General features: G+C 37.8%; 2 protein-coding genes and 1 non-coding gene across 5 annotated transcripts; 2 read left to right on the plus strand and 1 right to left on the minus strand.

Annotated features, from left to right (window-relative positions):
• LOC126370460 (peroxidase-like) lies at positions 1 to 26,384 on the minus strand. Of its 3 annotated transcripts, none has more exons than XM_050015322.1 (13): positions 26,247 to 26,384; positions 19,089 to 19,198; positions 18,718 to 19,018; positions 18,409 to 18,643; positions 17,951 to 18,113; positions 17,116 to 17,312; positions 9,605 to 9,800; positions 7,727 to 7,924; positions 6,753 to 7,030; positions 4,565 to 4,720; positions 3,332 to 3,452; positions 2,837 to 3,017; positions 1 to 1,732 (listed from the first exon to the last, which is right to left on the minus strand). In XM_050015322.1, exons 1-13 carry the CDS (start codon positions 26,252 to 26,254, stop codon positions 1,591 to 1,593), a joined length of 2,286 nt encoding a protein of 761 aa, XP_049871279.1. In that variant the 5' UTR covers positions 26,255 to 26,384; the 3' UTR covers positions 1 to 1,590. The 3 variants fall into 3 exon arrangements, with proteins under 3 accessions (XP_049871279.1, XP_049871277.1, XP_049871278.1); XM_050015320.1 differs by lacking the exon at positions 26,247 to 26,384 and adding an exon at positions 22,824 to 23,125; XM_050015321.1 differs by lacking the exon at positions 26,247 to 26,384 and adding an exon at positions 19,291 to 19,427.
• On the plus strand, positions 3,819 to 3,890 carry Trnal-caa (transfer RNA leucine (anticodon CAA)). The gene has a single exon. It is a non-coding gene; the product is annotated as a tRNA-Leu (tRNA).
• LOC126370482 (mediator of RNA polymerase II transcription subunit 4) lies at positions 24,898 to 27,912 on the plus strand. Its single transcript, XM_050015361.1, has 5 exons — positions 24,898 to 25,075; positions 25,184 to 25,364; positions 25,715 to 25,866; positions 26,262 to 26,440; positions 27,159 to 27,912. Exons 1-5 carry the CDS (start codon positions 25,008 to 25,010, stop codon positions 27,335 to 27,337), a joined length of 759 nt encoding a protein of 252 aa, XP_049871318.1. The 5' UTR covers positions 24,898 to 25,007; the 3' UTR covers positions 27,338 to 27,912.
• The last annotated feature ends 52 nt before the right edge of the window (positions 27,913 to 27,964 follow it).

Here is a 27,964-nt window from a genome sequence, read left to right on the forward strand (position 1 = left end):
TTTCCAAATTGACAAAATGTTTGTTTTTTTTTTAATGGAAGATAGGCAAGCATTTCACCACAACCTCACCTGATATAGTGACTATGTAGCCGAGAATGGGACGTGCTTACCTAGAAACTGCCTAGATACTTTATGCCATCAGTACTTACTTTGCGGCTTTTTGTAATTTTACATCCAAAACAACCGAGTTGTAACGCTCAAATAATTAAGTATCACATAACATGCACGAACTTATGATTAGGCGATGATTCAAGTGAACATACTAATTATTGAAAGCACAACCTTACTAAGATATAGTAACGATATGGCAGGAGATCTTTGTGTTCTTTGCATTGTTTGGGGTGAGAACGTTGTTGGAAGGCGTCAGTCGACAGCTAACGATCACATCGCGTCTTTAATAAACGAATAATGGTTGTAGAGATCACAAATCTACACCTTAACGGCCTTACTCATAAAAACTGATTCCATCCTTATTTCAAGATTATACTGGGAATAGATAAACCTGGTATAAGCCGATAATAAGGAGAGATAATTTAAAAAATCCGTGATCAAACCCAAAAATCACATCTGTCAATGTCAGTCAGGTTTAGGTTATTCCGACTTAAACCAGGGTGAGGGCTGGTTTAGCGATATTATTTTACTTATTCTTAGGTTATGATCGGTATAAAAAGTTACACCAGGTTTATTTGTAAGGCCGTACTTTGTCCCAATTTCCCAACGAACAATCTAATGAACACATTATAATTGGTCAAACACATTCACTTGAATCTGCGCTTCGATGACAATGATAATATGAGGACTTTAAACAAAATCCCCAAGATCTTTTAACAAATAGGATCTTAAGGATTTCAAAACCCCGTTCATCGGGTAAAAATCACTATGCAAGTGGAATTAATAATAGCCACACTGACTTATCACAGCCACTGTTCAACATGGTACTCATACGACGTGAGTCGTAAGAATTAGTATATTCCGTAAATCCGTATCGAGGAACGTGGTATTACTTTTATAAACTATAAATAGCTACATAAACACGTTTCTACAATGAACCGCAATACTGAAACACTCGACTTTAAAGACTAAAGGTGTCTACAGTGCAAGATTAGAGCTTTCTACTGCAGATTATTTGCAGGCTGTTTTAAAACAATACCACACACCGGACACTTCATACAAACAACTTCATTTTACACAGACACTACATATTGACATTATAGTACACGCGCATCTGTGAGTCTGACACCATACGAATCAAGTCTAAACTATGTTCGAGGGGGGTGAGGTAAACCTAGCTCAGACGCTGGTGGGGAGGAAAGTTGCCGTTCTATACGAAGTATTGTTCCTTATTCTATGACAATACTAAAACACAACCTAAGATATTGCTATGACGCTCTTGCCAGATAAGGGAATTCAGGAGTACTTTAGGCTTTGTTCGATTTGCCCCTTGTCGTTTAAGGAACACAATGCTATATGCTTCAAAAAGCAGTGCTTTTTTCTCCAGAATACCTTATAGGCACAGCTTGCACCGCAGACGGGAAACAGAATCGAAAACCATAGAGGCATTTTACTTAGCTACGGCTATCACTAGTGAGTCTATTTGGTAGCGTTGCCGGTGCTGGCGACTTTGTTTTTGATCCACTTGTTGGTTCGAGTGAGGATGTCAGGCCTCTGCGCTGGGTCCTGCCACGCTTCTAAGTTCACCTTCTTAATCTCACTGCACGACACTGTTGGATTGCTGTAAAGAAAAATAAATGTATAAGCGCCTAGTTCGGCCATAGGGTAGTTTCCAACTAGTTAAATCAGTTACTTATTACTAAAAGTCAAAACACGAAATTATTATGGAAGTTGTATGAAAAAGCAACCTGTGACGTCGTAGAAAAAAATGAACGTCGCGCTTTTTATTGCGATTTTTCATTATTAAAATTCATAAATAAGTTAAATAGAAAAAAGACGAGGTTTTTTGTCACCTTTAGATCTGTGTTTATTTAGAGATAATAATACGAGAATATGTAAGACTGCTGAGCGTGTGCCTCAGGACATTTGGAGTAAATTAACTGTATAGGAAAAAAACCAAAGACTCTAAGTTGTATTTGGGTCTTTTATTTCATATTTCGAAAAATCGTTTATTCCACAGTAAAAATACTGTCAAAGCAGACAATGTCTAACAAAATGGAATTCTATATCCTTGCTGACAAGATTTTATTGGAGGATTTCGACTAAATTGACTCTCTCTTCTATCGTGTGGGTTGTGAGGTGGAGTACCAACCTCATCAACCCTGGTGCCAGACTAAATTGACTAAGTATTGACTATTCATTAAATGGACGTAGCTTGGTTTTTGGTGCTGGAGTTTGTTTAGTTTTTTAGTCCTTTCTGACATATTTTTTTGTTCAAAAACCAAATATACAATTACATGAAATTCATACGGTTCAGTACGATCTACTCTGAACCGGCGTGCGTGCATAAAACGATTGATGAATGTGGAGAAAGCAAGAAAAGAGTGTCAGGGTCGAAGCAAATTAAATTTCATAGTCTCTGCTTACCCCAGTGGGAAATAGGCATGAGTTTATGTATGTATATATGAAATTCCCACATTGATGGATTTAAAGTGTGTCAAGTTCACGTCTGGCAATAATAGTCTTAAACACTTGGCTGATTTTACAATACCTACTGATAGTGGGTAATCTAATGCAGTTCTAATAACAATTAGAACCACTAGGGTTGATGGGGTTGGTAATCCACCTCACAACCCACACGATATAAGAAGAATAACAATTCAACATAATAAATAATGCATGACATAAAACTGATTTAGTTTATTGTTTAGTTTTGTAAACATACCTCTCAGAAGGCGGTTGGAAGACGTCCTTCTGAATGCTGGTGATGCCCGCATTGTCACACAGCAGGCGAGCCAGGGATGTGCGCTTGATCTCAGCTAATTGACGCTTCGTGAAGCTGCCGGCCTCGTCCGCATGCGTGTAGAAGTAACGGTCACCGATGCGCGTGCGCCACAGTTGTTCCTCTGTAGACGTCATGTATTGTTAGTTTTGTAGTGTATATAAGTGACAAGGGATTGAGAGATGAAAAGAGAGAAATAGAGGTAGAGAATTTTTGAATAGACCAAACGTTTCAACTCACAAAAGGCACAAAAGTATAGAACGGAAAATACATATTTTAAAAAAACACTAATAAATACATTAATTTTGCGGCGGAAAATTTCACTTGATATAAACTCGGAATCATCATGGTCTGAATCATCTCCCTCAGTATTCGTTACGACGTCACTAACACCATGTATAGGCTTTTTATGTTATGTATGTAACTTATATAACTTACTGAGGAAACAAGTGAAGGTGGGTCCGAGAAGAGACCCGGGCAGCGGGGTCTCAGCCATACCGCCCACCACCAGGTCGATGTCGTTGGGATGCTCGTACAGCTGCGATAGCTTGTCCACCGCCTGTGACACAAACCACATATGTTAGATAAACATAACAAAAGCTCTCTAGCATATTTATTTTTCTATATTCGGGGTAGTCAGAGGTACACTCATGCCACGATGAACCAAGCACGTACTCATGTAAGTGATGAGCTATATCGCCGCCATACAATATTGCTTTCGAAATTGAGATAATGCTGTTTACATGAAATGCTTAATTTTTTGGACCCACATTATGAATCCTAATTATCCTAATAACGAATACCTATTTGGGGCAGAAGGCAAGAGGGAAACCACTGCCCTATTTATCTCTAAAAAGTAGCATGGAGAGGAATGCTATACCGACAGAGTGCTAGAGCGTGGTTCTTAAATTAGCGTCTTAAATTGGCCTCCGTGGTCCAGTGGTTGAGCGTTGGACTCAAGATCCTGAAGCCCCGGGTTCGAATCCCGGTGGGGACATATCACAAAAAAAACTTTGTGATCCCTAGTTTGGCTAGGACATTACAGGTTGATCACCTGATTGTCCGAAAGTAAGGTGATCCGTGCTTTGGAAGGTACGTTAAGCCGTTGATCCTGGTTACTACTTACTGATGTAAGTAAGTAGTCGGTACATGAGCCATGTCAGGGGCCTTTGGCGGCTCAGGAATAACCCAGACACCAATGTTGATGAGGTTGGTATTCCACCTCACAATCCACACGATAAGAAGAAGAATACCACGTCACTTTACCAAGCCTGGTGGCAATGTTATTATTGAATCGGTGGCAGAGATCTCTGATATAGCGACATACGCTCACGACTATTTTCCCAATTGGGCTAGTCAGAGGTACATTGATAGCCGACATGATAGCCGTCTCCGTTGTCTTGCATGTAAGTACACTAATCATCATCCTCCTGCCCTTATTCCACTCTATGTGGGATCGGCACAACATGAATTCCTCTTCCATTCCTCTTTGTCAGTTTCCACCTTTCACGCACATATCCTTCTTCATACAATCCATCCACACTTTCTTGAGACGAAGTACACTAATTGTGCTAAACGGCATCAGTAGAAATGACCATAGCGCAGAAAGACCCGTGGTTGTGGCTGTGGTCTGCTGCGTTGGATGTCTACTACAAGTGTATAGATACGTACCTCCTGAGGCATGACGTCAGAGAGGTGCTGGAAGGAGGAGGGGGGAGACATGCCGCAGAGAGAGCGGTACTGCGTGTAGCCCGGCAGACCATGGTCTCTACCACGTTGGATGTCGATGGCCAAGACATCAAGGCCGCCCAGCCAGTGGTGGTGTAACTGTTGAAACAAAAAAATACGTTCATATAACTTGTTGTAGGTTCACTTCAAATGACATTAACTACTTGGCCGGACAAATGAAGAGCGCTGATCTGAGCGCATACAGAAGACAGACCATAAAAAAAATGCGTAATCAACAAAAGAGACGGTTCATCTTTTTTCAAATACTCTTTCAGCAGATCGGGTGATGATGGTGCTTATAAACTACGTGATCGAATTAATCAAAATACGCCATTATAACAGTACACATAAGACATAATGATAAAGTAACAAATTCCTTCGCGACTCTACGCATTGTGTAGGTAGGTATAAGGCAAAAATATTAAACAAACTTACAAACAATTGACATAATACAAAAGTCAGTATCATTCAACATTACCGATTGTGTTTTGTTAAAACATATTCTTTCAGATGAATGAATTCAATTTCCTTTGTGTTAAGTATGGCGTGAGTAATTAAAAATAATCGTTCTTAAACAAAGACTACGATTTCTCAACAATAAGTTGTTATACTACAAACAAACTAAGTATACTTAAGGAGTTAATTTTAATTTATTTTATATCTATGTGTGACAACCTAGTGAAATGAAATACTTTTTATGAAACGTCAAAACGAACACTTTCTTTGGAGTTTGTATGAAAATACTGTCCTGTGACGTCATCAATAAAAGCGGTCAAACGTCGTACCTACTCATTGTTACGTAATTCATAAATAAAATTCAGAAATAAGTCTAAAAGTAAAATGAGATTGATTTTTGATCATCTTAGGCTGCGTTTCCATTGACACGGAGCTGTGCGGAGATGAGCGGAGATGTGCAGGAATCGACCAATCACCGTGAGGGAGGAAGTGACAAAGCGTCTTCGTTTTTCGCTCTCTCGAACGCTGTGATTAGTCAAATCCGCACATCTCCGCTCTTCTCCGCCCATCTCCGCGTCAGTGGAAACCCGGACTTAGACTAGCTTCTATTTCTAGAATAGCATTTTATAATTTATGTTTGACAGTCAAATATCCTATTATGGACTAAGCTTTTTAACTGAAATAAATTATTCTTACTCTTGCAAATAACGTATCTAAACACACCGTGATAACTTCTCATATTACAGTCATAGTATACATAGTAGCATTTATTACTTACACTCACAAAAAAAGTGAAGCAATGCAGATTTTCTGTAACAAATATTTTTATATGCAAACGTTGTTATCACGTTTTTCAATGTAAGTACATCATTTCAAAATAGCCCGTGTGATCCATCTGCATTAATTTAGCCAATCACGTTGTACATTTTTTGCAAGTCAATAAAGCACAATTTGAATTTAAAATTTTCCAGGCGATGCGATGTTATACGTGTTCAATGTAAGTTTGAATGACAAAGCCGTTTAAAATCAACATAAAACGCATTTTAAACTTCTGAAAGGCTAAAAATAATATCTAATATAAATACGTGGTGATAAAAAAACGCACACTAGATTACTCCGAGCGGCAAACCTATTAACTACCACAGCTTGTCCCTATAAAAATAGCTGGCGAGGAGTCTGGATGCTATATACCTCTTCCTACCTCTTCGGGAATATAAGTATGACGCTATGTTACATTGTTCCCGTAAAGTTACTTTAATGTCGAAAGTGAAATACGGAAACGTATTATCTGACAGTAATAATTCCCAATTACCTCCTAATTACTTTAACAGTAATGATTCGTTGCAGAAAATAAATTACGTTTCCTCCATTGTTATAGAATATTAGTAGAGCTATCGTTTCAACCGTTTCCTTATAGAAATTTTACGTGAAACTAGGAAGTCGAACTATAATCCGTGCGAATTAATTACATACTTGTCCTCTCAGATGACGTGACGCCCTTACTCGATGTTCGCTCCCAATAGTTTCTTAAAATTTTGTAGAGGGGGACCAACCTTCAGCGTTCCGCCAAGTAATTAATGCCAGCATAAGCCAGGTCAAAAAACAATCTACATATCTACCCCTTTTGTCATGTCTAGTTAATTCACAAGGGCTATAGAATAGAATAAGCACTCACATCATCATCGTAGTTGAAGTCGAGACTCTGGCTCTTCTCGCTGACCATTCCCTTCATTAGTTTCTTAAGACCGTCCTTCTGCGCCACGATCTCAGGTTTATAGTAGTTGTGCTTCAAACGCTGTGACGTCACTTCAGAGTCCACCAGATCAATGTCCTGGTCTAACAGGCTGTTGACGAAGTGGAACGCAGCTGTGGCGAAAGCATTGGTAACAGTAGGGTCGACATCGGAATTATATCCCGAATCGTAACTCTCGTACAATTCGTCGAATTTCTTTCCTGAAAAGAGAATGGGTTTTGACTTGGGTTAGTTTCTGAGTAAAATAGAGTTGAGAAAAGGAGTTATGTAATTGAGACGAAGATACCCGACGACGAAGATAGACGAAGATTAGCTATGCATACTTAAAGAATGCCTTTTTATTTTTGTCAAGGGTAAGGTTTATACGCGATATGTACAGACATGAGCAATATAATGTACCCACTTTAGGACTCTGTCGCACTAACATATTTGACATTTAGTGAGACTTACAGTTCAATTTGTCAAAAAATTTAATGTGACATGGTACCAAAGTGTATACATATTAATGCTCGTGGCCGTACTGCTTGATTAAGTAATCGTATGCCTGATAACAATTTTATCATAAAACATAATACTCATAAAAAACTTAATTGATATAAAAAATATAATGGGGGTATCATAAGATCACTCATCTACTAAAAATGGAACATTTTACTTAATAAGAATAAAAGCAAATGATGAGTATGGACTATACTGCCTTAACATGAATGTGTAGGTATTATCACTGCTTACTAAATCCAAGGTCAAATACTTTCTTACTAAAATTGACGAGGTGGACCTCTCAGACAATAGATCGATAACATGCAAAGGTAATAGTTACCGAGATTGAATGAAAAGAGAACGCAAGGGAGAAAAAGAATGAGCATCGTCGGGCCATAAGTGATGGCAACTCTTACCAGTAAGAGCAGGCAGCCACTGCATGTAGGTGATATGCTGCAGCTCAGCGACGACGATCTTCCTTGCTTCATGGTACAGCTTGTCTGAACTCCAGCCAGGGTTGAGCGCAGCCAGGGCGCGCGCGATACGGTTGTGTTCGCGTACCCAGGTTGTATGGATACCTGTAAGCCACGGGTTGGCGTTGGAACGCACGTCTCCTAGAGAAAGAAAGATGAAGTTCATATTAGTATTTTGTAACTAATAACGTAAGTAGCAGTAGTATATAAAGTTAGTCGAGATTTTCTCTTGACTTGACATGACGCTATAAAAAAGAGTCCTTATATCTTAAATAGTCTCCACCAACCCGCAGTGGAGCAGCGTGGTGGAGTATGCTCCATACCCCCTCCGGTTGATTGAGGGGAGGCCTGTGCCCAGCAGTGGGACGTATATAGGCAGTTTATATATCTTAAATAGTAGCGATCAGATACATTATTAAACATTATACAGGCTATAAGACAAATATTGGTTTTTCCAATGTCTAAGTACAGTTATTATGAACATAACATAACATAACAAATACTATGCCGTTGTTATGCCGTTGATCCCGGTTACTATTTACTGATGTAAGTGAGTAATCGTTACATAAGCCATGTCAGTGGCCTTTGGCGGCTCAATAATAACCCTGACACCAGGGTTGATGAGGCTGGTATTCCACCTCACAACCTACACGATAAGAAGAAGAAGTGAAATTGTATTCCGTTTTATAGTTTCACTACCTAGTAGATACAGAATGTATCTATCATCTGATGTATAGTACGTTTTCTTCAACGCATATTACCTACATGTTGCACACAAAATTATACGCGCTCACACCAAAAAAATCCTACAAGGAAAAAATCTTGCATACCTTAGTCACCTTACCGACTAAGAACATGATATGTGGTTTAATAGTCATACAACTCCATGCAACATAAGCGTGTATACTACATGCAAACCTTATTGCATCCGCGTGACGCAACTAGTAAAGATACCCCCGCAGTTATCAAAGGACTAACAAGATAAACCATTATCTTATCAAAAACACGGCACAGACACATAAACACATAACTTTTATCTTATTTTTATCTACGCTATCTTTGTTATCAGCATAATATTTCAACATGACAAAGCATAATAAATTAAACAACGACTTTTATAACATAAACATGTTCTATTGTAAGTCTGTGCTAATTTATATATAAGTACCTATAAGTAGAGCTTAGACATATTACTTCTTTATCAGACAGCATGATTAGAAAATGTACCTACTTACTAAAAATATACTTACCTATTCGTAGGCAAAGAAAACCTATACAGATACAATCAAAGAGCAAAAGTTCAGTCACTGAGCCCAGCGAATTATTTGTAAACAGTGGTAAAATTATGAACCATTAGTTGTCATAATTATAAAATTTATGTTTTTGTAGGTGTTTTGGTCTATTATGTGCCACCAGTTAATTTATTACTTTGCAAGTAACTGATTGGACTTTTGCAGCATATCGTACATATTATTTCAAAGTAACTAAGTTGATTCCCCACAAAACATTAAAGATCTTCACATATAAAGACGGCTCGGTTTCCTATGTTTACGGGTGCACCCCTACAAACCCCATCCCTACGAACTCCCGGTACCGTCTATGTTATTTTTAGCCTCATTTTTTGCAAGGATGTAGAGTTCGAACGACAGAGTTCGAAGAACATGCCGAGAGTTACCTTTAGTTTACTACAAAGGTAATTATTCCGGGAAGTTAATAGAGTTACTTACTTCTTCTCTCACGTGAGTTGTAAGGTCAATGACCGACTTCATCACTCTGGTGACTTGCCTACTTATGAACAGTACAATCAAAAGGTCCTCTTACCAGTCTTAAAGCAAGCAGCGTTGTCACTATCAACGAGGCAGTTGTCCTTAGGGTTGTTGGCCATCGGCAATAGTTCCTGGTCTTCCACGGAGCTGGTCTTCAGAAGACCTCCAGACTTCTCGCGGAGGGCCGCCGCGTCACGCGAGTTTGCGCCGTAGATATGAGACCCGTCCAGGAAATGAGTGGCTTGGTTCATCTGGTAACGAAGGAAAAACAATTTCCTTTGATTTTTATTATAAAAAGTACATGTATTGTAGATATACAAGAGTGTTGTAGTTTCTGGGTGATGTTGTAAATGTTATTTTTGACATTTATCCAGATTTTTTTTTGACGTGACCCCGTGAAAACGGGATAACGCAGAGATTTTGTTGTATGCATACTGCATAATAATATTTCTTTAAGTAAGTACCTGTAACTGCGCTGCGAATTGTAAACTTCTAGAACTTAGCTCTTTATTTTCAATTTAGTCTTCATTTATGTAAGTAGGTACTAACCTCCCTAATTAATTTTCAAGCATGCAGCATTGGTAAAATAATTTTCAAGCATGAGCGTTAAAAGACCTCAATTTAACATATGAATTTAATTCATTCTGAAATTCGTCATTGTTATTTATGTACTCATATTAAACTGCTTAGGTACCTACATAGTAAAATGCAAATTATATTACCTACAAAGAAATGCCTACTTACAAAACAGAGGCAATCCGATAACGTTATTCAAAGGAAAAATAACTTTAATTTTACTGACTAAGCTAATCTATTCGATTAGGTCTCACTTTGGAGTTTTTCCACTAAGCTAGGTGGTGTAAATCACGCACGTGGTTTGACTATGTGTGTTACATTCGAAAAACAGTCCTATCGTATGTCGCTTATTCAATTAAATATTATGCACATACCGTTGATAATAAAGTCTAACTTCATTCGCACACGTGTATGTATGAACCATAATACACGTATTATGGTTCATACTGATAAGGGACTTAAAAAACTTTATTACTGGTTTCCGTTATATTTTCTATGTCTATGTCGCTGCGCGCGTCACGTTTTGACGTATGTCCCGCTCATCAACTTTTGTATTAATTTACAACTAGGTAGGTACTACATTTGACGAAGCGATTCCCGTCTTTACTAGCAAATCTTTACAGCCTCCGTGGTCTAGTAGTTAGAGCGTTAGGCTCACGATCTGGAGGTCCGGGTTCGATTCCCGATGGGGACACAATATGATCATTAATTATTATGCTTATAGTGGTTATGGTTTTCATAATTATGCTTAAAAAGTTATGACAAATTAATACTATGCGTAACTAATAATAGGACAAGTAACAGTATGCCATGGTAAATTATTACATGAAATTTTATGAGTAAAAACAGAGAACCAGAGGAGTTAAGTATACCTATCAATACTTAAAAATAAACGGTGAATAATATATAGCACACTTGCACAAATATCCAATCCTCCTTTATTGTTCCGAAAGACGTAAACAGAGCACCTACAGATACCTATTTATATACATATTTTTTATTTATAAATATTCCGTACAATATTAGATCCTATGAACTTGGGTTTTTATAGCGACGACGGTCAAAAAAACGAAAGGCGAAAAAAAAACGAAAACGGCTTTAATGAGGGGCTTTCCAGATTACGTTCCATAAAAAATATAGATGTCGCTATTCAGATTTAACGTGATAATTACCTATTTTCTCATTACTCGGGTTACAAAATTGGTAGCAAATATTATAATGTAATGGCTGAGGCATATAAATTGTTGCTTGTATATTTTGCTCAGATACGTGTAGAATTATGTTGTACCTATATTGCTTCATAGAATAATAATAGGTAGAAGATGTGTTGTGCCACACTACAAGGGTCATCATTTATACCCAAAAACAAAGATAAAAGTTGCTTATGGCTGTTATTCATGAAATTAAAAGTTTAAATGCAGAAAAATCTCTAGAGCTCCATCTGTATTTTTTGTGAAACGTAGCCTTGAAATTCCGTCATTAAGCATTAACTGAGCTTTCATTCAAAACGAATTTTAAATTCAAACTTTAAAATAGCAATTTTATAGGTAATATAACTCTAAATTAGATACGTATTATTAAAGATAAAACGTATGGATATAGGTAGGTACCTATCTACATAACTATCTACATAAGTGTCTGAATGAAAATGCTATAATAAATTACCTACACATTAGGTATTTGTAGGAAAGTAGGTATTTATGTATTGAAATAAGTGAGTACCTGGCTAGATAAGTAAGTTAACTCTATACGATACGATAAGTAAGTAAACGTAGTGCTTATGAGGAAACTATGAGTAGGTAAAGTAAATAGGTATTGTACCTACAAGGTCGAAAAACAAGGTCATTGTACCTACTGATTAATATTCAATAATAGTAGAGGTATTACGTACGTACCTACCTACTGTAGGTATTTTTTCATAACCTGCTCATTCTAAGTGATCACGCTAAGCGATGATTTGAATCGACAATTAAAAGGCAGATTGTAATAACTGCATTAGAACAATAGCGCATTGGTAAGTTTGTTTGTTTATCAGATAGAACCCAGCTTCTTATTCTTCCAATGAAATGATGCAAAAATATATAAAATGTAGGTACCTACCTACTACAAAAAGTATTTACCTATTATAAAATTTTCTCTTTCACTTAATTATAAATGTTAATAAACTTATTTCGGCCCCCATTCTCTTAGTTTTATTTAGCTTTCCAGTTAGTAGGTAGGTAGGTACCAGAGCTGCAGAGGGAGAGACCCGAGGCCTTTGTGGTGTTGGAAGAGGATGGAAAGAATAAGTTGAACAGAAAGGGTTACTAAGTGCTAGTAAGAGTACGGGAAAAGAGGCAAATATTGAGAGTTATTGAGGACAGAACAGGCAAGATGATTGAACATTTAATAAGACACGACGAATTCATTAAAACATCATAGAAGGGAAGCTACAAGAAAAGAGAGGAAGGGAAAGTACAAGAAGACCTTACATAGAACACATTAAAGAGAAGGCGAACATCGTGTCTTATAAGGAAGTGATAGAATTGGCCTTTGATAGACAATAATGGAGAATGCTACACCGTCAAGAGAGTGGCTCTTAAATTAATGATGAAGGTATGCCCTAGCACGTAGATATCAGTCTAGTAGTTATAAGTAGTTACGTAGACAGCGATGTTAACGTATTAGATATAACTTAAGACCTTGAAATGCATTTATCAGTCCACGCGCTACAAATGTACTCAAATAGAATTATTATGCTAGTTCACTCAAGGTGTTGTATAAGAGTACGGTCACGAGCATTAATATGTATACACTTTGATACCATGTCACATTAACTTTTTTGACAAATTAAACCGTAAGTCTCACTAAATGTCAAATATGATAGTTCGACAGGGTCCTAAAGTGGGTACATTATATTGCTCATGACTGTACAGGGGTGTTGAAAAGGCCAAATCGAAGCAATTCATCAAAAAAAGTAATATTGTAATTTGACATTTGCGCGTAAAAAAGTAAGTGCGCAATGCAAACAACTGTCAAATAGCAATATTTATTTTTTAGATTAATTGCATTGATGTGGACTTTTTTCCCCCAGTACATTCGTAGCTAGTACTACTTATATTTAGAATAGCGCTTTTATTGCCTAGACGAAACTAGTAAAACGGCTAGCCTGTAGCGATGGGGCTTGCTAGATATAGTTTATTTTTAGCCCCACAACGACCTCAGTGGTATGGCTAAGAGCAGGGTTGTGTGCCGTGCCACTAGTAGGCACGTAGGCGTAGCTCACATTTAATGTAGTTTCGAAGAATGTGTATCTACATATAATCAGTCGATATTTCAACATAATAAAGATATGTTGAAATATCGACTGAGTGATTTTCATTATTGTGATGTAACAGCATGGTGGAGTATTTAAGGTTAAGTTGATTTTTAAGGAATGGGACGTGAAACGTATATACATAGGCTGTTTACGTTTTATGTCATGTGAGTTTGATATAGTCCAAAATTTGATCAGGCTATCTAGTAGATGCCAAACTGTTGAAGACACAGATAAGATAATCGAGTAGGTACCTAATCTATGAAAGGATTTAAGTATCTACGATAGGCTAGCCGGCTTAGACAACCTGACCTGTCCTTATGTAAGAGGACCTTGTGAGAACGATGTAAGTGTAACGCGCTGGGGAAAATATATCTTCACCTAACTATAGATAGAAGTGATAATGGTGCCTATTCAGGCGCATACAAACTTAACCTAATTTTACCTTGACAGCTCTTAAATATGCTACTTGACAAACTAGTCAAATGAGATACTTTTTACGAAACGTCAAACGAAAGTTTTCTTTAGAGTTTGTATGGAAATACTGTCCTGTAACGTCATCAAACACGCTTAACCCTTTCATGGACAGAGACCATGGGTCATTGGTGGTTCATAATAAGTAGTATGTTAACTTGGACTCGGAACGTCCGTAGACGTTCTGTCCTTGAAAGTGTTAAGTATATCAAACGTCGTACCCATTGTTACTTAATTCATAAATCAAATTCGAAAATAAGTCGAAAAGTAAAATGAGATTGATTTGTGATCATGTTAGACTGGCTTCTATTTCTAGATAAGCATTTTATAATTTATCTTTGACACAGTCAAATACCCTACTGGTCCCGTCGTTCATTTATAATACGTTCTACAAAGAGATGTAGTTACTTTTTGTCCTTAAATTAAGTTAGTGGTTGCCAAAATTGCCAAATGGCTTTACTTTGCAGTAGGTAGGTTAAATCACAAAGCCTATAATTGAACGAGAAAAACATGTTTTGCAAATTGAAACGTTGCACAATCAATTCTATCCAATTTAAACGCATCTATCTGCCAATAACATGTTTTCTTTTGCTTATAGTTATTTGTAGGTAGGTATGTATATAAATTGGGTTCAAATAGTTCAATAAGTTTTAATAAGAATGTTCATTCATTGACTTTGGTCGTTTGGAATTAATTGAAGAATTCGCGAACAAGACAGCCTTGACAATGACTGCTAACTAGAAGTTGACCATCACTGTCATGATATGACTATTATACATTTATATATGGATAAGGAACTAATTTACTTCCTCACTATATCACACGCCCTTCCACTCTTCCCTTCGACGTTGCTGTGCCCCACAGGCTCCATGTTTTAGTTCCTATGCCTACGTAACACCCCATTGTATTACATGGATTGCAATAAACAATTGAGTAATGTGGCATGTTTAACCTTATGTTTTATTTTTTACGACATAATTAAAAATACTGTAGATAAATGATAATGTAGATGATAATGAAGATTACAACTTTTAGTAATAGACCGTACGAGTGCATGTTTCGCAAAAAAAAAACTGTCTCCTTTGGCGAATTTATTGAACATTGTAAACGATCCTTATTTTGTTAAATTAATTAATTAAATACTTATAAAAGATAGGTACTGTGCCTGGGGTTAATAAAATCTTATTTAAAATGTCCCATAATAATACAATTCGTTTCCTATATCAGATATATCATAAAATAACAAAACATATATACATAAATTTATCTAACAACACTAATAAAAAACATATGTTTGGCCTTAGACCACTTGTCATTTGTAGTTTTGGCTGATAATAAATGTATTTATGTAGATATTAAAATAAAATAAAAATCTTATGATTCATTATCAACTGTTTTACTTTGATATTCATTCAATAAAATTACAACCCTATTGAATGCCTATACCTATTAAAATATACGATGATATTATTTCTGATACCCGCCGAACACGTTGTTTAGGCGTGTTTCCTCAAGATTACATGTACATAAATAACTCTTAAGAGTCATAAATATAAACGTACCATTATCTGCCTATGTTAATTGATTTCCATGCTCATTGGTCGGATAATAAGCTACTAATTGACAACCTAGTCAAATGAGATACTATAATGGAACATCAAAACGAAAGTTTTCTTTGGAGTTTGTATGGAAATGCTACTTCGGTCAAACACTTCAGGACCCCGATACCGACCCCGCCAGCGTGGTCGACGATATCTCTCATTCAGCGCTTATCGCTATCGACCCACTAGGGTCGATTAATTCTTTCAAATATTTTTCCTCTCAGACGACGCCCTGAGTGCCCAACTGGGGGTGCCCAGTCTGCAGGTCTGTTGTCTTAAACGTTGTATCGGGTGAGAGCCTTCAGCGCTCCCCATTTGTCCGGCCAAGTAGTTAATGCCATCTGCGGCAAATCTACAATAAGTCACGTCAAAAAAAAAGCTACTTCGGCATATCAATAAAAGCGGTCAACAAAACGTCATACTGATTGTTACATAATTTATGAATAAAAATCTAAAATAAGTCGAAAAGTAAAGTGCACTCTACTTTTCGCCAGCTTTTTAAAATTTAGCATCTAGTCTCTTCCAGTCATTTGTACAAGGTCGTCAGTATATTTAAGAAGTATAAAAAAGACTTCTTGAAAGGCTATTTCAAAGTGTACTTTAAATAAGCAGATAAACAAGACAAGTTATTCCGAGATCTTTTATCATAGACATCAAGTAATAGACATAATATTTTTACAAAAAAATGCACGTCCCTAAGTAGAAAATAAATACTTACTACGCGCGGCGCCTACATAAGGATTATTTATAACTCGTGAAGGTGACCGCGGCTACCGAAGAAAACATCCGCGATTATGGCACATTATTTAAACATGTACTCATAAAGGCTATATGAAACGTTCCAAAGCCAAAATACATTAAAGTTGTATTAGTAGAAATTCAAAGAAATATCTACATTGTTAGTAGCGTCCTGTCATTATATTCTAGTCGTAGCCGACGATGAGTGTGTGTGTGTGAGTAGTGGAAAAAGGAAAAGGTGCGAAATGAAGTGAAAAGAGGCGATGGAGTGAAAGAGAGATGCGATGCGTGGGGGAGGGGAGAGAGAAGAGGAATCGGGCGAGATAAGTATGTGCGAGATTGTAAGTTTTCAATTTAAGTAAAAAAAAAATATAAAGAAGTCCATTAGGAGATACGATTTTTCCTTCACCCCATTCCTCATTTATAATTCCCATGACAATCCACTATGTTTCTCCATTCAAGGCTACTTGACAAGTGATCATCACATCGTCCCAAATATTATCCAATAACCGACATTGAGGACCTCGGTGGCGCAGCGGTAAACACGCTCGCTCTGCGATTGTTGAAGTTAACCAACTTTCGCAAAGGCCGGTCATAGGATGGGTGACCACAAAAAAAAAGTTTTCATCTCGAGCTCCTCCGTGCTTCGGAAGGCACGTTATGCCGTTGGTCCCGGCTGCATTAGCAGTCGTTAATAACCATCAATCCCCACTGGACCCTTGTGGTGGTTTAAGGCCCGATCACCCTATCCATCCATAGGGAAGGCCCGTGCCCCAGCAGTGGGGACGTTAATGGGCTGATGATGATGATGAACCGCCATGGCTCACAGGTATGGGTGCATTTAAGCTAATATTCTGATGTAAATAATCACGTATGACTCACCTGTTCAGCAGCTCCAAAGGTGCAGTCCCCACGGTAAGTGGTGACAGAGCGAGTGTACTCCATACAAGACGCGAAGTTGTTCTTGAAGATGGGATCGTCATGAGGAACCGAGATTGGCATACAACTCGGGTGCTGGTACCGAGGAATCAGGTCGTTGCCCGAAATGTCACAGCAGCGAATAGCCTGGTTTGTGTGGACTGTAGGACAAGGGAGAAGAAAATTTTGTCAATAAGATGCAGTAGTAGGTCTAATCCAATCTAATCTAACTCATAAAAGGCCACTGCTGTGAAAAGGCCTTCCCTCTCACACCTAAGTAGGAGCCCAAAACGGGTAGATAATTCCTTCCTTTCCTAATGTTACAAATTTGAAGTAAGTTTTGTAGTGTTATTAAAATCGAAAGATTATGTATGTATTGTCGTAAGATAACCATTATTTTAGTTAAGTTCAGCCTACTTGTACTACTCGTATTATGTATTCTGAGATTCAGCGCCATCTTGCAAGACGTCATTGTTATTTCATACTTTATTTCCCTATCTGGAAAGTTCAGTAGTTACGCACACGCTATCTTTAGAACATCTTCAAACGTAACATTTAGTACACAAAGTATGGAAAATATTTGAACAAGAATAAATCGACAAAAGCCAATGTCAACACGTGAAAGGCAACGGCTGCGAGAGTTAACGATGTTATTTTTAGCTCCCAATATCTCGACCTACATCGACGAATATCTTTAGGATTCTTTCGTCAACACAATAACGAGACAAAATAATCTTCCTCGATGAACAGTTGATAATGAAGCTTACAAAAATACATAACCCTGCAATGGGGTACCTACTTGTCTTCCTCACTGGGGTATGAACCAAGTCGTGATGCACGAACTGACTCCAAACAGCTAATGCAATGGTTTTCTTCTCGTCAGGGCGGTCCAAGTTTCCAGCCATTCTCACACTGATGACACGGGCTGATGGCAAGGCATTATGGCTGACGGCCCGGCGAGGCTGCAATAATAATACAAGTTATAAACCATTTTCTTGACATCTGACACCGAAACAATACAGACAATATGTTACTGCGTTTCGAATGGATTACGAAATTATCAGGAAAAGTTGATTCATGTAAACATATCGCGAAATGAAGACGTCCTACATAATTATACTTCAGTTTTCACCTTCATAAAAAAATGCAATGTGAATTACAACGTAGATTCGATAAGCACTGGCGTCAATACGGTTATCTCGACGAGTTCTTTATGTTGCTAGATGATAGGACGAGCCAATACGTCGGAAAACCAACCTCCTCGATGCCGTCAGCATATCTCGGGTGTAGGATGCGTTTATATCCGGTGAGCGCCTGTCCCCAGGAAGAGCGAACGGGGTTGTTACAACTGCCATCAAAGGTGCGGTACTTGGAAGACATCTTGATGCGACAAGTGAACCGCTCCAGCGCAGCGCACTCCTGCCCGAACTCACTGTCGCGGAGGTTCAACGTGCTGATGAAACTCGCGCATTCATCCACAGCCAAACCATATCTGGTGACAACCAAGTTGTTAAAATCTACGTCCTCTAACTCGCAACTCTCTATGGATAATGTTAGTACACCTACCTCGTGCACCGTGTCCAAACTAGATTCTGAGATGCCTTCGTGATGATCATAGACGACTTCTCGTAATGCATCGCATCGTCTGATGGATATCCTTGAATCGCGAGACCTTTTGCAGCTGAACCTGTGCTGGGCGTGATGCCAGCAGCGTTCAGATTGTCTTCTAGTCTCTCCAGCATGTTCACAGTCAGTTTGCTAATGCTTATCGACTTGTTTGTGTTGGCTGCTGTCACAGCTGGGAGCCTCTTCAACATATCAGCACTTGGAAAAGGGTAGTCATACATTGGTGGTGGGTGAATAACATCTGTAAAGGAATTTAACTGATAGTAACTGATAGTAAATTCGCAGATATAAACCAACTTTTAGTAAATTACCAGTATTGATGATCAAATTCAAGGGGTACGGAGCGACGTGACTACCAAACGTCACCCCCGCCCACAGCACGACGCCAAGTAACACCATCTTCATCATTTCTTCGAGAATTCTGCAACAAGTGAAACGCACCTATTAATATAACACGCACAGATCACTTGATTTCAAAAATAGCATCAAATTTACTCAATATCCACAACTAACCGATGTCGATCGAGGTTAAACATCGCGTTTAGAACTCGTACTGGTCAATTAATGCGAGAATAAGTCTTTATATGAGGAGCTACACAAAGCATATCGGTATCGGGGTAGACCTTTAGCATTCTGACCTTAAATATGTCTGATAATAATACGCTTCGTCATAAACAACTATCAGCTGTCAACAATACGAAGTAGGGACGAGCCCCCACCCCGTACTGTTCATCGTAGTTCCCATTGTAAACATCCTCATTGGTAACTCACATTAAGTAATTATGAACTTCTGGAAAAGTTTGCTTAAACTGATCAACAAGTGAGTCATGGCGACTTCCTGATGTGAACAGTGCATTAGATAATCTGTGTCTATGTCTGAAGTTTCGCTCTAAATACCACTAAGAATATTATGGAGTCAAAATCAAGACCATAGTCCAATAGAACAAAACAGTGTGATATCGTTGTTTATATGCGTCAACTTTCAACATTTACCGCGAACAAGAACAAACGATCAATCGCGCGGAACAATGGACGCCGGTTTTATGAAACTAGTCGGTTTAGTCATTTAGCGTCTAAGCATGGAACTGAAATAAAGAAAAAGAAAGCTACAAATCATTTCTTTCTATTTTACGTTTGTTAAAACAACGACTTATTCGGCCAAATGAGGGTAGTGAAAGAAAGTTTATCTTTCAATTGTAATTTGCCAATATAATTGTAGTTTTTTTTTACAAATAGGTAGCGTTTCAAGACACAGTTATCACAAGTGTAATTGAATACTAAATACTAGAATATCAATAACAATATTAAAGATTTGTTACGAGAGATGTACGAGTGGGTGTGTCATATGACGTACCCACTCGTACCTATCTATCAAATCGGACAATCAAGCAGTGAAAATAAAGATTGGGACGAACCTACCTCAATAAAAACGTAGGTATCACCGTGAACCGCACTAAAGTGAAACGCAAAAAATGTTTGAAGGTTTGGAGTTCCAACAACATACAAATAGAAGATTTCCACAAACAGTCGAGCTTCGTCTAACGTGAAGCAGCGACTGGCAAACTCAAAACGTTTATTTTTTTCCTACAAACTGCCAGAGTTCAACATAACCGGTTATGGAAAGTGGGAAACACTGTGGGGAAACACAATTTTTCTCTCTCTCTAAGCACACTTTTAGTATCTAAAACGACAGAATATTTAGATAGAATAGGTACCTATCATTGCTAAAAGTTGTACTTAATAATTTTGACCTTTGCATGAAGATGCCACACTTTACAAAAATGTATACTCACAATAATTCCCGTTGCAAAAATCTGTTTTGTTTTGTTCACAGGCCATTCAACTCGTTACATCATTGTATTTAATAAATAATCTTTAATCATCGAGTTTTTTGATACAGGCCATTTAATAATAATTCCGATTATATTTTCCTTACACGGGATATGACAAGACATTTTACTTTTTAGCCCAATCCGAAGACATTTTTGCCTTAAGATTTTTAAAACGATTTTCGAGACCCATTGTTCTTCTAATCGAATACCGTTGTTTCACTATTACGTCTGGAAATCTGAGCTCTAGGAGGATATAAGTCCTGGCAGGGACACATGAGCAATACTTGCATTCGTCCGATATTAACGTCAGCGAATGGTCAGCGACACCTTGTCAGCTGCAGTTAGGTCTGTCAACAGCAAGTGCTGCTCGTTTGCAAGACGCCTAAACATCCAAATGACCGTTATTAGGTTTTTTTTTACGATTCTTATTTAATGTGTCGTGTGTCGTCGTAATCCTCGTGTTGTTTACATCTACAACCACGCGGTCATCGGATGATCACTGCTCATTTAAAATGAACACCTTTAATACATGGTAATACAAGCTAATATTTAAACAGAATGCAAATCAGTTTGATGACTGTTCCGCTCAAGCCAATGAATGGAGTCTTATAAACCTTATGAAAAGGTAATAGCCTTGATATTGGTTTATAATCGATCTATAGTCGCCCGTTGATCAAGTTGATCAGCCATGCTTTGCGTGCTATCAATGGGTAGGTAGGTACCTACCTATTTTATTTGTTTTGTAGGCGTTGTGTTCGTACATTTGCACTTAAAATCTAAGGCCGAATGTCTTTATAAAATCCAAACCCCATTGTTTAACTATTATATTGTCTGGAAATCTCGATCTTAGGAGGTTAAAGAACATCTATTTGTTTATCTGCTATTTTGTACCTACAAAATACGTGTGCCTACCTAGGCACTTTGTAGGTAGGTAGGTACTTTGTTTGTACCTACCAGGTTACTTGTAATTGTAAAAAGGTAACAATCATAAAATTACCATCTACATACCAGTTTAGAGCTCTAATTCCTCTGCGCCTATAAATCTTTCTGTACTTACCTTTAAATATAAGTATATTTCTATGTAGAGATGTGCTATGTTAATTTTTGATATTTTCGCCCAAAGTTAGGTATTTTTCAAGAGAGTCGTAGGCAGCAATAACTTGCAACTAGGTACCTATTACAAGTTTAAAAATCTTTATGCCAATCAACTATATATTTATATATTTCCTATAAAGTTGTTTTCTTAAGGCGTCATGCTTAGTTTGTCGTCAATTAGTACATGTACCTATAACTAGTGTTGTAATAGCCCATTATGACATTCTTAGCCGTAATTGATTTCTTCGATATGCTTATTAACTATGCCTAGTGTTGAGCTAGCTATAAAAGAACCTAACGCTGTTGAATCTGCCTATTCACGAACAAGTTCAAGATAAATTTTGCAGAGATCCGTTTTACTTGGTAGATAGTAATAGTACGGTCACGAGCATTAATATGTATACACTTTGGTACCATGTCACATTAACTTTTTGACAAATTGAACTGTAACTAAATGTCAAATATGTTAGTGCGACATAGTCCTAAAGTGGGTGCATTATATTGCTCATGACTGTGCCTATGTCTGTCCGTCCGTACGTTAGAAGGATTTATCTGGATTAAATTGTTGGCTATACCAACCGTTATGTGTATTGTGCCTTTATTTTTGAAAGTGCAATACACTTAACGCTATCTATATGTATACAGTACATACCTACCTACTCAGTGTAAAGAAATTGGCGCTACATCTCTACCTTGTAGAAAGAACATAACGATATAAGATGCAAGTGCATAGGTACACAATACACGCAAAATAAATGACTAAAACATATGTTTGCCTCGATCGTTCGTTATGCAGTTTTTGTTTTCCATCTAGCAATTCAATGAGTCATAAATACGATTCTACTTACATCCTGCACTTAATATGTAAGAGGTAGGTATACATAGATACGTTCACCAAACTTACTGTGCACGTAACTCTACTGGTTTCACTAATATGAAATGAAATCGACCGATAAAGAAAACTAAATAAGAAATGAAAGTTATCGCTAACAGCTGCACGTTAACGCCTGCTGTTATGTTAATACCAATTGCCTTGAAACTGATTTTTATTTGATGTTATCTGGACACAGTAAGTAGGTAGGTTACCTAGTAAGTTAGGAAGACAAAGCAACAACTTACGTGGAGTGCTCTCCACACCCGTCGCATTCCGACTTCCTTCTAGAACATTTCTCCCCGTTCTTGCTCCTGGCATCGGGTTTCTGGTTCAACATCGACTTTCCTTCAATGATCCGTTTAAGCAACATAATAGCAGCAACAGGATTTGTTGTTTACGACAATTGTCGCGTTTGTGACGAATGTTTGATTTGTTTAACACGATCGCTGGCACTTGCGTGAAGGAACGATGTTCCATTAGATTGGCAGAAGAGCCAATTCACCTCTACTGCCAAACTTGAACTGGGGCTGCCGCGGAACGTCGCGCAGCCGCTTCGAGCCTCCACCGGCGGCGCGGCGGAGGCCCCGCCCTTCTCCGGCCCCCGCTTTTAAAAAACAACGCCACAGCCTAAGCAACGTCCACTGACCGGTATACCAACTGAACAATAATATTGATGATTTTCAGAATACTTGTTCCATCCATATCACATTTGTTATAAAAATCATAGGCTAATCATGAATATGGACGCAATCGTAGCGCTAAAATCTAAATTTATAGTCTAAAATAAAATTCTCTTTGATAAAAAATCGAGTGGATATACTTATTTTGCAATGCTGTGGTTTCGAGACTAATCGAGGGAATTTAGTAGAGTGCGTCCAGTGCATTCGCACTGAAGTACGTAAATAGCTACAAAATTACCAATCTAGGTACCTACTATGAAAATATTGAAGTGCCATTTTTTCATTGTGATTATAGTTGTGTTATTCTGAGTTGTTAAAATAACGAACATTAATTTTAACATGTTCTAAAGTTATTCGATAATTCCTTAAAACATTGCTCCTGGATAGGTGGTAGGTATTTCATATTCCACTTAGGTAAAAAAACTGGAAAGTACCAAGTTCATTGCTTCGTCATTCTAAACTCTTCAAACTTAGATGAGAAGGAACATTCTCGGAAAATAACAAAGCACGGCAATAAAATCCCACGAGCACGTGGGGTACGCATGCTCCCAGCATGGCTGCCCCGCGCGCCCCGCAACCCCCGCGACGCCAGCTGATCACGAGCATACGCCGTGATCACAAGCCGGTTGGCAGAACCGTTTGCTATTCAATGCTGTGTACATACGTAAATGACATAGGTATCCCCGCACCAACCACAACATACCATTCTTTATTTGCAAAACATTCGCGATGTTGTCTTCGTGTTTGATATGTTTTATCATGCTAATTGATTTATTAAAACATTTATGTGAATCAACTGGCTGTTATTTATACACACATTTAGGTATAAAATGACGGCCAGTTATAAGTACCTAGATACGTTACATACATTTTTCGAACCGAATATAGGTGCCTAGCTAGGTACAGCACAGACCTATAGTTTTTTTTCTGTTTTGTCTAATCAGTGTCGTAGAAAGCAACTTACTAGGTAAAGTTATTTACTTTAGGAAGCTTTAGCAGTTTTAAAGTTATGGTAAAAAAGTCATTATTATGGAAACAATGAGCACGTTGATGTCTTTTGTATGAAGGAGTCCACACGTAAGAGGTCATTTAAAAGCGCGGGACGGGGCACGTTGCGGGTACTGACTTGGAGCTGTGTGGTTGCTCGGGTGGATGCTGAGGACTGAGAGGTGAGGCTGAGTGGGGACTGATGTGAATTTGGCACACGTATTCAGAAGCCCAAATAGACTAACATAATACCTATGGGGATACCGGGAATATCTATGGCATGCATGCAGCTCAAATTAATTGATAAAGATCTTTTTTGAAGTCTGTTACAAAGAAGTACAGTAGATAAAATGCTTGATTGTTACTAGACAAGGTACGCGCGAAGAAAGAAGTCCCGCGATATGTAACGATGCGAGCGGGACGCCGCGGCTGCGAGACTTTTTGTGGCGCGGACTCTAACTTAAAGTAAAGCAAAACAAAATATACGATAAAATAGTTTAGAATTCAGATAAGAATTCATTGAATACAATGCATTGTTATCATTGTTACATTTGTTTTTTTATTATAGGTTTTTGGTTTAAAATCATTAATTGAAACCAGGTCAAACCCGCCAAAACAATAAAAAAAAGAAACTGACAGCTGGCTGTCACTGTCAGAATTAACAGTATTGTTTGTAAGGGAACGCCACGATATTTGTTAAATATTTAAATTAAATAGGTTTTAAATTAGCTTTCCAACTAAATAATAAGATAAAACGACATCATGTCGTCCCATTTGAGTACCAGAGACCGACTACTGTCACTAATAGATGACATAGAATTGATTGCAAAGTAAGTATAGTTGTAATGTGTTACAAGTAGGTAATATTTTATGTTTTGTGATTTCTCTAAGAATATTATGGCTCTTTGGAATGAATTAACTGTTCTGGTACATTTCAGAGAGATGATAGAAGTGTCCATAGCCCCGAAATCTCAGAAATTGTCAGCGGCGGACCATGCACAATTGACTGATCTTCTCCTTGCTAAAGATGGCGAGTTGAAGAAAACGCTGGAGTTAGCAGAAGAACAAGCTAAAATACAACAGAAAATGAATGAGCTTAAAGCAGAAGTGGATAATAAGGTATTACTTATTTCATGAGAAATGTTACTAAAATACAATTAGGGTTTCTAGATGATTATTATACTAGACAAGAGCATCTTACATTGTTGGAATAGGTTTCCAATCACATACTGCTAGCTACACTTTTCTAATGAACTACACACTAATAAGTAACTTGAATCTTGAAAGCCTTGCTTCCGAAACATTGTCCGGTTAATTACAGTTCACTTTATATTAAATCTCTTATTCGGAGTGCCTCATGGCAAAGGCCTCCTCCAATCCTTTCCAATGCTGGCGATCACACGCCGCTCTTGTCCAGAAGTAACTACTTAAAGCAAATTATAAATATAAATGTCTGCTATTCATTACAGGATCAAGATATCTATCATCTACAAAGACAATTAAAAGACGCTGAACAAATCCTGGCCACATCACTGTATCAGGCAAGGCAGAAACTTGCATCCATAGTGAAGTCAAGGAAGCGGCCTGTACCATCCGAAGAGCTGATCAAATTTGCACACAGGTAGTCTGTCTGCTATAGATAAATACTATTCATAACATAAACAGCCTATATGTGTAGGCCAAGCCTGAATCAACAGGAAGGGATATGGCACATACTCCCTATTCCATAGCAGATTTCTGTGGGTGTTTTACGGCTAATAGCCTAATTGACTAATTCTTATTCAGGTGTTTTATTACCTATAATTACACATTTTCACACACATAAGAAAGCCCTTCCTTACTCCATTCGATATGTAAATGTTTCTTTTAACATACTCATTTACAATAAGTACTAATTTATGAAAATTACATTATAAATATATATTATAAAATAAACAGAGATTGCATGAACTTTAAGAACTTATTATGTATTTAGTTTAGCTTAATGTTCCATGTGCTTACCTTAACATTCCACAGAATTAGTGCATCAAATGCAGTCAGCGCTCCATTGTCATGGCAGCCCGGTGACCCTCGGAGACCATATCCCACAGACCTTGAGATGAGGCTGGGAATGCTGGGACGGCTCTGTGACTTGCCACTAAATGGCCACACTCCATCTACACTCAACGATCTTCACAGGATCACCACCGGCGGAGGTATGAAGCAAAACTATAGACTTCTGCCAAGTTGTTTATTCATTGTATAATTATAATTGTGTTTTCCCTCACAATATTTACGTTTAACACGTTTCTTATTCGTGATAATCGGATGTCCCTTTAAGGAAGTAAATTATACTTAAAAGTTAGTTTGAATCATATTTCTAGAAATGCATTAGTCATTCATTCGTGACTTTGGGTTTTCCTGTTTATTTTTCTTTTATAGATCTAGTTTCACAGTAAATGTATGCAGAGGTCACCTATCAATGATTAAATACTTTTTATCTTAAATGTATGTACATATTATGTACATGTATGTCTTTGTAAATAGATATTTCGTGTGCTGGCAATATGTTTTCGTCTTGGTACAATTAGAAAGAATAGTATTGAAAAGTACTCTGTACTCCCTGCCCTTGACTTACGGGACTCTGTTTAGTTCTCCTGTTTTTATATACATTTTACATTACATAAACTCACGCATATTTCCCACTGGAGCAAGCAGAGACTATGGAATTCCATTTGCTTCAATCCTAACATACTTCTCATGCTTCCTCAAAGTATTTATTTCACTCCACATGGTAAACAGTCCTCCACATTCATCAATCAATTCTCGAATGTTGCCGTGTAAAAGCCTATCCTTTTCTTACGCATAGCAACGTCCATGTCATACAAATCATACACATTTTCTACTAATATTTCTCTGTTATTTATTTCCCAGCTGTACCATCAACTCAAACAAACCAGTTCACGTGGCACCCGTCAGGCGAGCTGCACATGTCTGTCGGGGGCGGGAACTCGGTGGCTATCGACGGACGCGGGAAGGACGCTCCTACTCAGGAGGATGTTGAAGTCATGTCCACTGACTCCAGCTCAAGTTCTAGTAGCGATTCCCAATGAATACCACATTATGTGCAGTCGGAACACAATACATATTCTTGACGTACACATTTTTGAGTATGGACGTGGATCTTGTACTATATAATCGTATATATGCGTACGTAATTAACGTGTGCGTTTGTGTGCGTGTTGCAGGATTTCAATACGAACACCGTGAATGTAAACAGATTTACGTATTTACGTGTCCTTTGGATATAATGGTCTGCTGAAAATATATATTTACATAAAAATCAATGTTTGACAGCATGTCCAGTGGGCTTTGCACCGTAAGCACGCGACTCTTTCTCGCCGCGACAGAGATCATCTGTCTCTTTCTCTGCAGTACTGTGAGAGAGTGACGGGTGACGTGTGTCGAGGCGAGAAAGAGTCGCGTGCTTACGGTGAAGTAGGTAAGAATTGTTTTCGAAATTATACTGATAAGTGTTCCATTAGTGGCGTTTTGGTAGTCTTTTTGCGTGAATTGTGTAATTGAGCCAAGACTCAGTGGTAATGCAAGGAAGACTTACCTACTATTACAATTCTATTTAATTGTAAACTTTACTTAATTATAAATTAAATATAAATTATAAACTGTACATCTTTTGAATCTTCTCTTCTATCGTGTGGGCTGTGAGGTGGATTACTAAC

Source organism: Pectinophora gossypiella, chromosome 10, assembly GCF_024362695.1.
Source record: "Pectinophora gossypiella chromosome 10, ilPecGoss1.1, whole genome shotgun sequence".
Taxonomy (NCBI): Eukaryota; Metazoa; Arthropoda; class Insecta; order Lepidoptera; family Gelechiidae; genus Pectinophora; species Pectinophora gossypiella.